Below are 12,367 nucleotides of genomic sequence, written 5' to 3' on the forward strand. Positions count from 1 at the left end.
TTCAGCCTCTCAAGTTCAGTTGCCCAAAGTTCAGACGTGATACCTCTATGTGTGGCTAGGCTATTTGCAAACTTGAATATTGACTGTACATATAAATACTGCACCATGCACAAGTATGGAGGCCGAGACATCTAAAGAGGAGTGGAGGAACCTGAAGTCCCATAGAGATTCGTAGTTCCCCTTATGCTTTCTCTTATTCCTGTGACTCATTTTTTCTCTCTGCATTTACAGGCAGCTGACTCCAGGGACTCCCTCTCTATGGCGCTGTATTCCCAGTGTTTTTCGTGGCTCATTAGCAAGATTAATACGAAGATCAAAGGCAAGGAAAACTTTAAGTCTGTGGGAATCCTGGATATCTTTGGCTTCGAGAACTTTCAGGTCAGGATTTTGTCTTTTGCAGGGTGGGTTGGTTTTGGAGATGTCAGTGCATATAGGAAGGAATTTTGGTAGGTTTGTATCCTTCTTAGGTCAGCATAGGGCAGTCTGGGATTTCTGCACTGCCACTTCCCTCCGCAAGCAGCAAGATATATTTAGCTGTCCGTTTCTGCCACTGGTAATCATGTGATGATTAGGGTGATGTTCAAGGTTTGGTTTGTAACACAGACCCTAAGAAGATGTGCTGTGATAGGTAATGTTGAATTTTTGACTTGTATACAAATTAAATGTCCAACTCCTATGTGCACATTGCTTGTTTACACTTGTTTTGCCTTGTGTTGGGAATCCTGTGTGTAATGCTTCTGATTGCAACTTATGAGGGATGTAAGTTGAGCAGCCATATAGTGACTGCTTAGGTATTTCACAGCAGAGAAAGCCCAGTGACCTAACACTTGGGGAATTATATTTCTTTCTCCCTAAGAAGAAGATGAGAAATGTGATTGTCTTTAGCATCCTTTACTACCATTTAGGCCTAATGAATTAGCCTTGCATGAGCTACAAAAGCTGTTCTCCTAGTGGACCTCCCCATACTGTACTCCTCATAGCCATCTGACACCCCTTGCCTCTGTGCTCAACTGGCTTTATTCCAGGCCTGACACTTTCCCCATTGTTCTCTTAGAGCCCAGGGACAAGAATGTTAAGTTTTATAATCTTTCTTTCTTCTTACAGGTGAATCGTTTTGAGCAGTTTAACATTAACTATGCAAATGAGAAACTCCAGGAGTATTTCAACAAACACATCTTCTCTTTGGAGCAGCTGGAATACAACAGGTGATAAATGGAGGGAGTGGCCCCCTATTGCTTTCATGGGTGGTAGAATGGAGGACATCATTTCTCCTTTGTGCTCTCCAGTCCCGGCCACTAAGGCAGGAGAGGCAGCTGGCCCTTAGTGCAACCCTGACTGTGGATGTATCTCTGTAAGCACTGTTCATCTGCTTTGCCAGCATAGGTCACTATGTCTTTGTCTTCAAGCAAAAGCTTTCTCCCCTGTAGTATTTAGAAAGTCCAGATTCCCTTCTGTCTCTCAGCTGAATGGGAAGATCTTGGGCTTTCACCCATAAGAACACATGGTTGCTGGCCTTATTATTGACTTCAGTAATGATTTCCCTGTGGTAGTGGTGGTGTTATGCGGGTGGAATCATGGTGTGCAAAAAGTAAAGTCCCTAAAGACAGATGGATGTTCAACAGCTTTTTCTGTCCTAGATGTTCCTACGCTGTGAAAAGGGCTCTTTTCCTCAGCAAGGAGATTTGAATCAGGCTGTTTCCTGAGCTTAAAGAGCATGGGGCCTTCTTCACAGCTGTTTCTCTTCTGTGGGCTTCATATTGGATTGTATTTTGTTAAGTACCTGGGATGTTCTAGAGTATTTCTGCTTCTAGAGAAGGCTGCTGGACAAATACTTCAGTTCTTGCTCTGAAACAGAAGCCTTTATGTTTGTCAGTGAAGCAATTGAATAGGGTCAGTGAGGGCAAATGAGAGCAGCCTTGTAAAGAGAGACAGTTGAATAGGCAATTCATTAAATTCTAAAGATTACAAAACTGCAAGGCTATTTATGCACTCACTTCTCAGGCCAATTCGGCCATTGCAGGAAGCTTGCGTTAAGAATGGTATCATCCTGACAAAAGATTTTTTTCTTGATGCTTACATAGGAGTTTAAGTTCTGTGGCTGAACTCTGGAAAGAACAAGAGAATATTATTGACTACTCATGAAGTTATTCTAGGGTGATGTAATTAAAGCTCACCTTTCAAAGTATCAGCTCTGCTTCCTCAGGTTTAGTAAGTAGCTGCGTAGATTTCATCATTCAGTTAGACAAGGGGTCTGTGGCGCTACGTACAAATTGATTCATTTGTGATTTAATTCATTTCAGAAAATTCTGTTCCCTTCAATTCTGGAAGATCTTCTTGCTCTTAGAAGGAATCCAAGAGGGTTTCTTGTAAAAATATATGGCCTCTCTGACACCCATTGTTGCAAAAATCTGAAACACTGTGTACTGATATTTTTTGTCATTAAATGGATAAGATATTCTGTTTCTTCTGGGGGATAGATAGTTCTTTCCATTCTTCAGAAATTATTCCACTTTGTTGTTTCCAGCTGTTGCCCACAGGTTTCTGAATGCTTTGAACCTGAAAGTATGAAGCCTAGGCTGAAGGGTTTGTAGACACCAGCTTCACTATCTTCAAAACATTAACCTTCACCTGAAAGGTGTCTGTATCAGAATGTCAGTAAGTAGCTTCACACACAGCCTGTAGTCTTCCTTGGATTCCCAGGCTTCTCTGAATTCTGAAAACAGAAATGGCCTGTATTATGGGAGTGTAAGAAGGCAGCAAGAGAGGGGAAAGCACATTCAGCACAGATTTACAGAATTTAATGGATGGTTTTCAAAACATGCTTGTCACACTGTTGTACCTACATCAGCTCCCATTCTGAAAGATGCAGGGCCACCCCGTAGGTCCCCTGCATGTCAGGCCAAAGCTTATCTAAGTCATCCTCTTCAAAACTCTCCCTGAAAAGTTGCTCCTGTCTGTTTTTCTGGTGGACCTATGAATTGTGGTTCAGTTTTCTGGCAGATGTGCTTCAGGCCTGCTTTCCAGATTGTTGGGTCAGCAGTTGACTCTTGAAGCTGTGTAGCAAACTGTCCATCATCGCACCGCTTGGGCTGATGCTCATCACTCCTGAAAGAGCAAGTAGAATTTCTTAGTGCTTGGTGTGGAATTTGCTCAATGACTACCAGGTGAGCATCAGTCTAAATCAGTGGGATGGATAAGAAAGACTGTCTCCTACTTCCATGTTCTTTCATGTTAGCAGTGCATTGTGTGTCCTATTTTTTTTCCTCAGCCATGGGAAAGCCTAATTCCTGCATATCATCTTGAGTCCTGGGACAGCTGCTGCACTCATCTACTTCTCTTCTCCTGCACCTTAGGGAACTGGATCTTGCATTTCACATCTTTGTTCTGTTTGTTCTTGACTGTCAGGGAAGGGATAAACTGGGAAGCCATTGACTGGATGGATAATGCAGAGTGCCTGGACCTTATCGAGAAGGTGAGCAGTTATCTATGATAGTTTCCAGGGATCATAGCAGGGACTGCTGATTGTCTTGAGACCTTCCCTGGGGTTTCCTGGTTTTAAAAAGAGGTAGTTGCTTAGATCGTCTTCCCATCGTGACCTGGCAAAAGTATAAGCTGTTCTAGCCATAGAACTGGCTCAAGAAACCAGATCTCTGCTCATTGTTGAGAGTAAGCTTAGGGAGGGTGTCATAGTTTTAGACAGGGAGCAGTGATAAAGTAAAACCTTAATGTGAACTTTTTATAAATAATCTCCACTTATGTTCTGCTCACTGAATGCATTGACTGGCCAGAATTCTGCTTTCAGCTTAAGATTTGCTGGGTATAACTTGAGGGTTATTGGTCAATGTGCTGTCCAGATCTCTGGTTCTTGGCTTGGTGCTGTGTAGTTAGAGCTTCTGCTGACTGTAAAAGCCCGTCTCTTGTTTGGCTGTAGAAACTGGGTCTACTGGCTTTGGTGAATGAAGAGAGTCGATTCCCCAAAGGCACAGACAACACCCTTCTGGAAAAACTTCACAGCCAGCATATGGTAAGTAAGAAAATAACCCAGCAGGCAAATGATCAGTACGTTAGTCCCATCAGCATTTCAAAACTGAAAGTGAAGGTTTTGTTGAAGTAAAGTATGTGCTTTGTGCAGGAAATTTAAAATGCCTTAGGCTCAAACCTCTGAGTGTTTAATAAGGCTGCACTGAACAAAAGTAATACGTGAAGAAACCTGCAAACAGTCTCTTGCGTGCATAGAGGGAGCGTGCTTCCACAGGCTGTGGGTAGAGGAGATTTGAATTTGTAACATGGGATGGAGGTCAGGTCCTGCTGGTCTGCGACAGGACACGAGGCAGCACCCCAGGCACAGGATGTGGCTGCACAGTGTGCATGGGTTCCTCGTGCCAGCTGACTCACAGGAGCCTGCTCCACAGCATGTCAAATCTCTGTCTCCTGGGGCTGGGGACTGCTTTTGCCTCATGACTTTTAATGAAAGCTCTCTTATTGTCCCTAACTAATTAAATTCTTTCCTCCTCTTTCTTGTATTCTGGACACAGGAGTAGAAGGGTTTTTTTCATGCAGGTCAGAAAGTTATCCTGGGGACACAGAAACCACAGTGAGATCACTGTAGCAATCTCTACCCTGTCTCTGGTGCAGCCAACGCTCTGTTCTTAATAGTAAATAGACTGAAAACCAAGCAAATTAAACCCTGTTCCAGGGACTTATGGAATAATTTACTAATTTAGTAAGAACATTGTCAGCTAATATGTTTCCTAGTCCTCTAATTCAGGCTTCATCCAAGCCTGAAAACATAGAAATTTGTATCCTTTATATATAACAGTTTTTTTTTAGTTGGCATAAATGGAGATATTCTCATTTTTCATATTTGCATCTAACTCTGCCAGTAATACTCATGACTACAAATTGGATAAATAGCAATGACTTCAGGTTGGCTATGTATGCATAGTTTTGTGGAAATATTTCCTTTCTTTAGGCGTAAATTGATGCCTTCAATTTAGTCTACTGTGCCTTTCCTTTGTATTATAGGTCAACGTATATGAGAATGCTTGATTTACCTTTTTATTGTTGTTGGTATTTTGTTAACTTTTAATATAGAACTTCTGGATATTTTTAATACCTCACTTCTTTTGAATTTTCTTTCTGAACTGTCTTAACCTCTTCAATTTGTCTCCAAATGGATAAATTTCAAAGCTCCTCTTTCTTTTTGCTGTTTGTCTCTGAATTCCTCTACATTTTTTCTCTATTCTTTTCTGAGATAAATAATCAGACCAGAATGCAGTTCCCTTGGTAAGAAGGTACCTGTGGTTTATTGTACAGCAGCATGAGACTGTCAGTATTATTTTGCATTCCTTTATGCCCCACAACATTTTGGTTGCTATTTTTGGTGATTTCTGTGCATTGAGTAGCCTTTTCATTAAGCTGTTCATAGTGTCACCTCTGTCTGCTTTGAGAGGATAGCATTTAACATGGAACTCTAGGGAGCTTTCCAGAGATGGAAGAGGCTGAGGAGTTGAGTGCAGGGAGGAATGATGAAGTAGATAGTGCTCTAGGGTTTGCACTTTATGAAGGCAAAAGTGGTTTTTCTACCAGTTAAATTCTCTAGTGCTGTCTAGAAGACATCCAGCCAGTGTTGCTGGAAAGCCTGAAGGACCTTATAAGAGAGCAAGCCCTGTTTTCTGTGGATTGCAATAGGCTTAAGGACAAAAAGCGTAGACCTGGGATTTAAGAGAATATGACCTGTGATGCAGCTGGGGAGAGCAGCAATAGGGGAGATGGGAGCAGGAACCAGAAGTGTTGTAGATGTGGATGATATATATGGGCTTGGTAGAGAAGGAGAGGAGGGTGCCAATCCAAATGAGAAAGTTAGTTACAGTCATGTTTGGAGTGGAAGAGAGGGAAGTTTGTGGCTGGAAAAAGATGACTGGGTTGAGGAAAAGGAAGAGCAAAGAAATGGGGTCAATATGAAAAGGAAAAAAGACAATGAAGTTTTCAATAGTACTAACAAATTATCAGGGCCAGAAGTCATCTACCCAGTACTGCTAAGAGAACTCGAAAGAGCTGAATTACTAACAGTATTGTGCAACATCTTACTTAAAATGTTCTTAGTTCTTGTATCTGGGAAGGTGCAAAATTATTTTAATTTTTAGTAAGTATTCTAGGAAATGATAGGCATGTAACCCTTATTTCACCGTTGGGTAAATTCACAGAATCTAAATGGTCAGTTGCCTCAATGGAGGGAGCCCTGTAAGACTCTCATCCCATATGAGCACTGAGGCGGCAGTTTTCCAATGATTCACAGGGCAAGGCTGGACTAGAAGAGGCCTTATGAGAATGATTGGGTTGTAAAATGAAGATGAAAAGCAGTGTAGATAAATGTAAAATGGTGTCCCCGAAGGAAAACAGTCCCAGTTTCACATTTGAAATGATGGGCCCTAAGCTGATTGCCGCTTTTCAGGAGCAAGACCCAGACAGAGGCTGTGATGGATAGTTCCATGGAAAGATCAGCACAGTGCTCAGTAGTAATAAAAATCCCAGATCCCGTATTAGAAATTCCTAGGAAAGCAACAGAATAAAAGCAGAAAGCATTGTTATGGTACTGTACAATTCATGGATCACCTGCACCTTGAACAGTGTACACCACTGAGCCCCTCCACTCAGGAAGGGGTTATCAGATCTGGTAAACAACAGGTCTGGAACAGCTTCAGTGTTATGGAAAACTATGTTGAAGGGACCCTGCAGTGTGGATGAAAGATGGCTAAGGGTGGATGTGATGGGTTTAAAAGTCACACATGTGACTACTAGTTAGGCAGACCTCATGAAAATAATTGGAGTTTGAGAGAGTATTAGGACAAAAGTGTCATTTACTTGCCTTGTTCTTACTCTACCCTACATAGCCACTGCTGGAGACAGAATACTCAGCTGGATGGACTGTTGGTCTCAAGTGGCATAGCAGTTCTTACACAGTTAATTGTTTTCATAGAATAAAGAAAGGAGGGGAAAAATGAGAGAGAACAACTAGCAAGAGAAAGGAAAAATTAATATTGAAAAAGGGGAAGAGAGGTGCAAAGAAAGATGAAATACAGAGGAAGACAGGAGATTGGTATGATATTTCCTTTGACAAAGAAAAGATGTGTAGGTGTTCTGCAAAGCTGCCATCTTCCCTGCATCCTGATCCCGTGTCCTGCACCACATGGTTTGTGTGGAGCCCAGTCTCCTCAGGTGTCAGACACACAAGAATTAACATTTCATTCATGGCATGCCTGCCCAACCTTGATTCTGTAAGCCCTTGCTCACATGAGGAATGCCTCGAAGGGCTGGATTTTTCCATCTTATTAGAATAACGTATTTGTAATGTAGCTGCAGATAACTGCAGCAGATATGGTCAGGCTCTGCAACAGCTAAGGTCCTTGCCCATCCCAGCATTGTCACAGTCATGGCAGAGTTCCTGACTAAGCCTATTTATTCTTACACTGGCATTATAAGAAGACTTTTTTAAATTTCATTGCAGAGCAACCACTACTATGTGAAGCCTCGGGTAACAGACCACCAGTTTGGCATAAGACATTATGCTGGGGAGGTAGGTATTCTTGGTATATGTGCGAGGTGCTTGCACTTGGGCTTGAGGTCCTGGATTTTAGATTCCAAAAATCATGACTATCTCTCAGAGCTGTGTATTTCTGCACAGTTAGTGCCCTGTACCAGAGCACAGGGAATGTGATGGCCTTAAAATAGCATATCATTCTCCAGTACTATATTCTCCAGCTTGGATGTTTCTTTGAGTTTCGTAGGTAACTTTTGGGTTGGGGGATACATCCTTATTTCTGTTATTCATGTTGTCTTTTCTTGGACATTCACAAACAAACCAAACCAAAGTAAAAGTCACAAGGAAAATTTGACTTTTGAGGAGGAGGAGAAAAGGCTAAATACCTATTGTAAACAGGAAAAATTTTCCAAGCCTTCATGGTTAGATGCTCCTCTTTGTTTTGGAGAGATATGGAACAGATGGAAGTGTGTCAAGGGAGGGCACCTGCACACTAAAGAAGGGCTAACCTCCTCCTAGAATCATATCTGCTGAGCACTAGTGGTTGGGAGGTCAGGGCACTGGATGGCACAGTTAGTATTTCCTGAAGTGAAGTACCTTACACCTTGCAGAGGATTTCCCCACACAAACCCTCCAGGCAAATCTCTACAGCTGTTCCACTTGGCTCCTGTTTTTTGGTTTGGGTTTGGGTTTTTTTTAATTGATGGCTAAAAGCCACATTCTTGCCAGTAACTGCAGAGCTCTAGAGCTCTTTGACCCCAAAAGTTTGGATCTTGGCATGTGCCTGGAGCATTACTGTGTAGCTCTGCTGGAGGTCTTGTACATTGGCACGGTAATGTAGAAGTGCTTAATGATTTGTACTGCACTGTTCTAGTGGCTCTGTCTGCGTTGCAGGTGCTGTATGATGTGCGAGGCTTTCTGGAGAAGAACAGAGACACTTTTCGAGATGACATTTTAAACATGCTGAAAGACAGCAGGTAGGCCCCCCTTATGCTTGTGAGGAGGCCACATCTATTGGGCTGGACTAAGCCACGTTCATTTAAAAACCAGACTAAGGAAAGCAGTTGCTTTTGTCTGAGCATCAGGCATCATTCTTTAGCATTCTTCTCTTTGTGCTTAAGTGTCCTGGCAAAAGAAAGGAGAGCTGGAGAACTCAGATGAGGCACAGATTTAATCAGCACTCTTGCTGTCCCAGTTTTGAAAAGACCTATAAAAGCATGAAAGAAATCCCTCCAGGCAGTGCTAATTTTCTTCCTCCTCTCTCCTCCCTTTCCTCTTCTTCCTCTTACCTCCCTGTCCCAACAATGGCAAATTTGCCCCGGAATGAGTCAAAGCTCTTTGCCATACTGTCAAATGCCAGCCTTTGTTCAGAGGCTGCTTGTTTTCCAGTGTGCTTGTCAGTGGAGAGCTTCCATCCTTATCCTGAGCCAGACTGAACCCTCGCTGTGGGACGAGGCATGGCCCCTAATATTATGTCCCAGTGCTGCAATGTGACCCTAGAGAAAGGGGCTGCCTTTGACCTTGAGCAAAGTCTGGAAGACAGAGGTAGGGCCTAGTAGAAAGAGAGAGGCATTTAACATTTAATAACATAAATTTTTGAGTAGCAACTCTACCATATGCCTCTCACCACAGTCCATGTATTGCCTTTGTGCTCCAGCCTGATGAAACTGTTTCAGAATTGCATTTTCTCTGAAGCCTGCTGCAGAGCTTGCACTGTGAGCAGCCTCGAAACAACCTGAGGGAGCTGAGAGTATGAGCTACTCATAGCTGCCTTACTTGGACAGTGGCATCTGGGGAACATTTTACACAGGGCTTGAAGCCAGAACTGTGATCGTCATTGTCCAGCATAATAGAAGGACTCAGGGTTTTTCAACAAGCCAGAAAGGGAAATTCTGCTAGAAGCAGTCTAATAACAATAAACTGGCACAAGAAGTGCTGGAGAACTTTGTGCCACTTCGTAAGAACCAGCACCACTGTGTAAGGAGTGGCAAAATGGTGGAAGATTCCCCAGAGCTGACCTACACTGAGGGTAGCTTTAGAAGTCCTCTGGCCACAGGAGGGCTGTGGTTGCAACTGCATGAATATGTCATGGATGCTAGCCATGACAGCTAGGTTGGGAAGGGCGGACAGCACATAGTCTAGCTGGAGTACCTTCAAGGTAGTTTCACCTGGGGGCATATAGCTCGAGGGAGGTGTCCTAGCTATTGCAGAATGGAGATCTTCTTTTGTGTAATAACCTGCTTGACAGTGTGAGATGGGGTTTCTGGCTTTGCAGCCGAATGTGGCATACAAGGCAACCCACAGGGTCTGGGCAGCCACATGGAAAGTATTATAAATTTCCTCACTGAAGTACCCAGCTGAACTGCCTCCTGCAGCCACTCTGTGTCACAGCAAAAATAAAAATTAGGTGTTTCACACTAGGACAGGGCAGCAGCTGACAATAAAAGCCATCTTCTCACTCATGGTGGGTGTCTAGCATCTTCTTTAATTCTTTTCTTCTCGCTTAGGCTGGACTTCATCTATGACCTTTTCGAAAGAGTCTGCAGTCGTTGCACTGAAGAGACACTGAAGATGGGCACCCAGAGGCGCAGACCGACTGTCAGTTCACAGTTCAGGGTAGGAAGTTTTCCAAGAGAGCAGCAGGCTTCTGAGGAGGAGCAGATGGGTAAAGCAAGGCCTGCAGCCAAGAGGAGTCATTCATCCTTGTTTTGTGTCCAGCACTGAAAATGTGCAGGAATGTTGCAGTGCTAAAAAAAGACAGTGCCACTGCCCCAAGGATTTCTGTCTGGTGTAAAATGTGAGATGCTAAGACTGAGCAGGGTGGCAGAGGAAACAAATACTTTGCTAAGCACATGAAGTTCTTGAAGTTCTTTGATATTTCATGTTGGTCTGGTGTTTCAGCTAAGTGTATATGTCCTTTTAGGTCATGTCTTTTACAGGTATAGTGGCAATTCCAGTAAAACCTTATTGGGGGGACCTTGCAGGTATGAATCTTACCTCTGTAGATTGTCTGCAAACCTTCTGTTAGTTTCACAGTTTTAGTATTCTATATTTAAAATTTGAGACACTTGTAAAAATAACTCACATCAGCTATACAGCTCTGAGAATAAGGATGGTCATGTAAACAGTGTTAGAGTAAACTGTCCGTGTGGGTATGTTTTGGACAGGAATGGGTCTCCTGGGTTATTCAAGTTTTGGTAGGCAGAATCAAAGGACATTAGGAATGGGAAGGCGGCATGAAGACCCTATTGCATCAAATGCAGGCCCCTTCCCTCCTGTAGTGACTGATCCTTTGGGTTTTGTCTTGCTGTTTTTTAGGATTCACTCCATTCTCTGATGGCCACGCTTAGTACTTCCAACCCATTCTTCATCCGCTGCATCAAACCAAATACAGAAAAGGCAAGTCTGTCTTCCAGCAAAATGTATGCATGTGACACAGGCCTTCAGAAGTGCTCACTTGCACAAATGCCTGATGGGCGCCTCTGTCAGGGTCCAAACTGAGATAAGAGCAGTTCCCCCTGACCTTCCCTTTTTCCTTCTAGTTTTTTTATAGTTGAGGAAAAATACACCCTTCTCCTGGTGATCAGATGAAAAGGCTGCATGCCGAGTATGCTATGATACAGCCATTCCCACCTCTTTCTGTGCCTGGAAGATGAACTAGACTTGTGCAGAGCCCAGAGCTGTGGCAGAAGAAGCAATTGCTCCTGTTTGTGGTGCCTGTAGACAATTTGCTCTGGAATACAGGGCTTGTGCAGTAGGAAGGTGGATGCTTTATGAGCAAGTCACAGTACTTAGAGACAGGCTGGCTCTCGCTTGTATTGAGAACTGTGACAGGAGAATATGCTGCTGACTAGATTGGGTGGGGAGCTCTGAACTGATCATTTTCTTTGTGTGTTTCGAAACCGTGTATGATATGGCAGAGGAAAGCCTGCTGGGGGTTTTATGCCAGAAAAGAATTCTGCAGTTTGTCTCCAGTTTGACTGGAGAGAATCTGCAAAGAGAACTGAGCCAGAGTTCTGCATTTTGTATGTGTTAATGCATTATATCAGTGCTTTACTGCCATGATCCGACTATGACAGCAATCTGCAGACTGTTTTTTCCCAGGGTCTATCCATCTCCCTTTCGTCCCTTCTTGTGCACCATACAGTGTTGTGAGGTTGCTTTCCCCTTCACCCAAACTCCCCCCTTTTCACCTGGCATACCCAAATATACAGGGTTGACTTTCCACAGAGAAACAGATATACAACCTGTGACTGTCTGTGCTCAAAGAAACAGTCACTGTTCAGCAAAGAAGTAATACCAAGATCAACACTTACTCTGTCTTAATTCTTACTTGTTTTTTAATCTGGATCATTGTGTAGGCACCGAACCTCTTCAATCCAGATGTGGTGCTAAATCAGCTCCGGTACTCAGGGATGCTGGAGACAGTGAAAGTTCGGAGAGCAGGTTTCCCTATACGGCGCCTTTTCCAGGACTTTCTCAGCAGGTAATTGCTATCATTGTACCACTTGCTGTAACAGCCCCAAGGTATATGATTCTATATATTTGTTCCTTCTGCTGTTCCTGACATGGATCATTTGTGGGATGTTTTTCTAACTGTGCCCTTATTGCCCATATCATAGACAGATTTGGAAAAACAGCCAGATGGTCCTTTTTTTTTTTTTTTTTTGTAGCTTTGCCACAGATTTGCTTGTGTGATGCTGTGAAACCCACCTGGTCATAATATATAAAAAGAAAATATCATACTTAAAACCTTTAATCCGGCAGGCTGAAGCAAATTTTAATGGACAGTATAGTTGATGATTAATATTGGAAAGAGGGATTATT

The 12,367-nt window shown here is 43.1% G+C and overlaps 1 protein-coding gene across 1 annotated transcript in view; it reads left to right on the forward strand.

Moving 5' to 3' along the window:
- LOC104523156 (unconventional myosin-X) overlaps positions 1-12,367 on the forward strand; it is a gene marked incomplete at both ends in the record, with an annotated part of 37,951 nt that overhangs the window by 25,042 nt on the left and 542 nt on the right. Inside the window, 9 exons of the mRNA XM_010165648.1 lie at positions 232-378; positions 1,105-1,205; positions 3,406-3,472; positions 3,932-4,024; positions 7,508-7,576; positions 8,435-8,517; positions 10,048-10,156; positions 10,859-10,939; positions 11,902-12,026. Coding sequence (XP_010163950.1) covers positions 232-378; positions 1,105-1,205; positions 3,406-3,472; positions 3,932-4,024; positions 7,508-7,576; positions 8,435-8,517; positions 10,048-10,156; positions 10,859-10,939; positions 11,902-12,026 — 875 coding nt within the window. The remainder of the gene's footprint in view (positions 1-231; positions 379-1,104; positions 1,206-3,405; positions 3,473-3,931; positions 4,025-7,507; positions 7,577-8,434; positions 8,518-10,047; positions 10,157-10,858; positions 10,940-11,901; positions 12,027-12,367) is intronic.

The sequence above is a fragment of the Antrostomus carolinensis genome, unplaced genomic scaffold (assembly GCF_000700745.2).
Source record: "Antrostomus carolinensis isolate BGI_N321 unplaced genomic scaffold, ASM70074v2 scaffold27850, whole genome shotgun sequence".
In the NCBI taxonomy this organism is placed as follows: domain Eukaryota; kingdom Metazoa; phylum Chordata; class Aves; order Caprimulgiformes; family Caprimulgidae; genus Antrostomus; species Antrostomus carolinensis.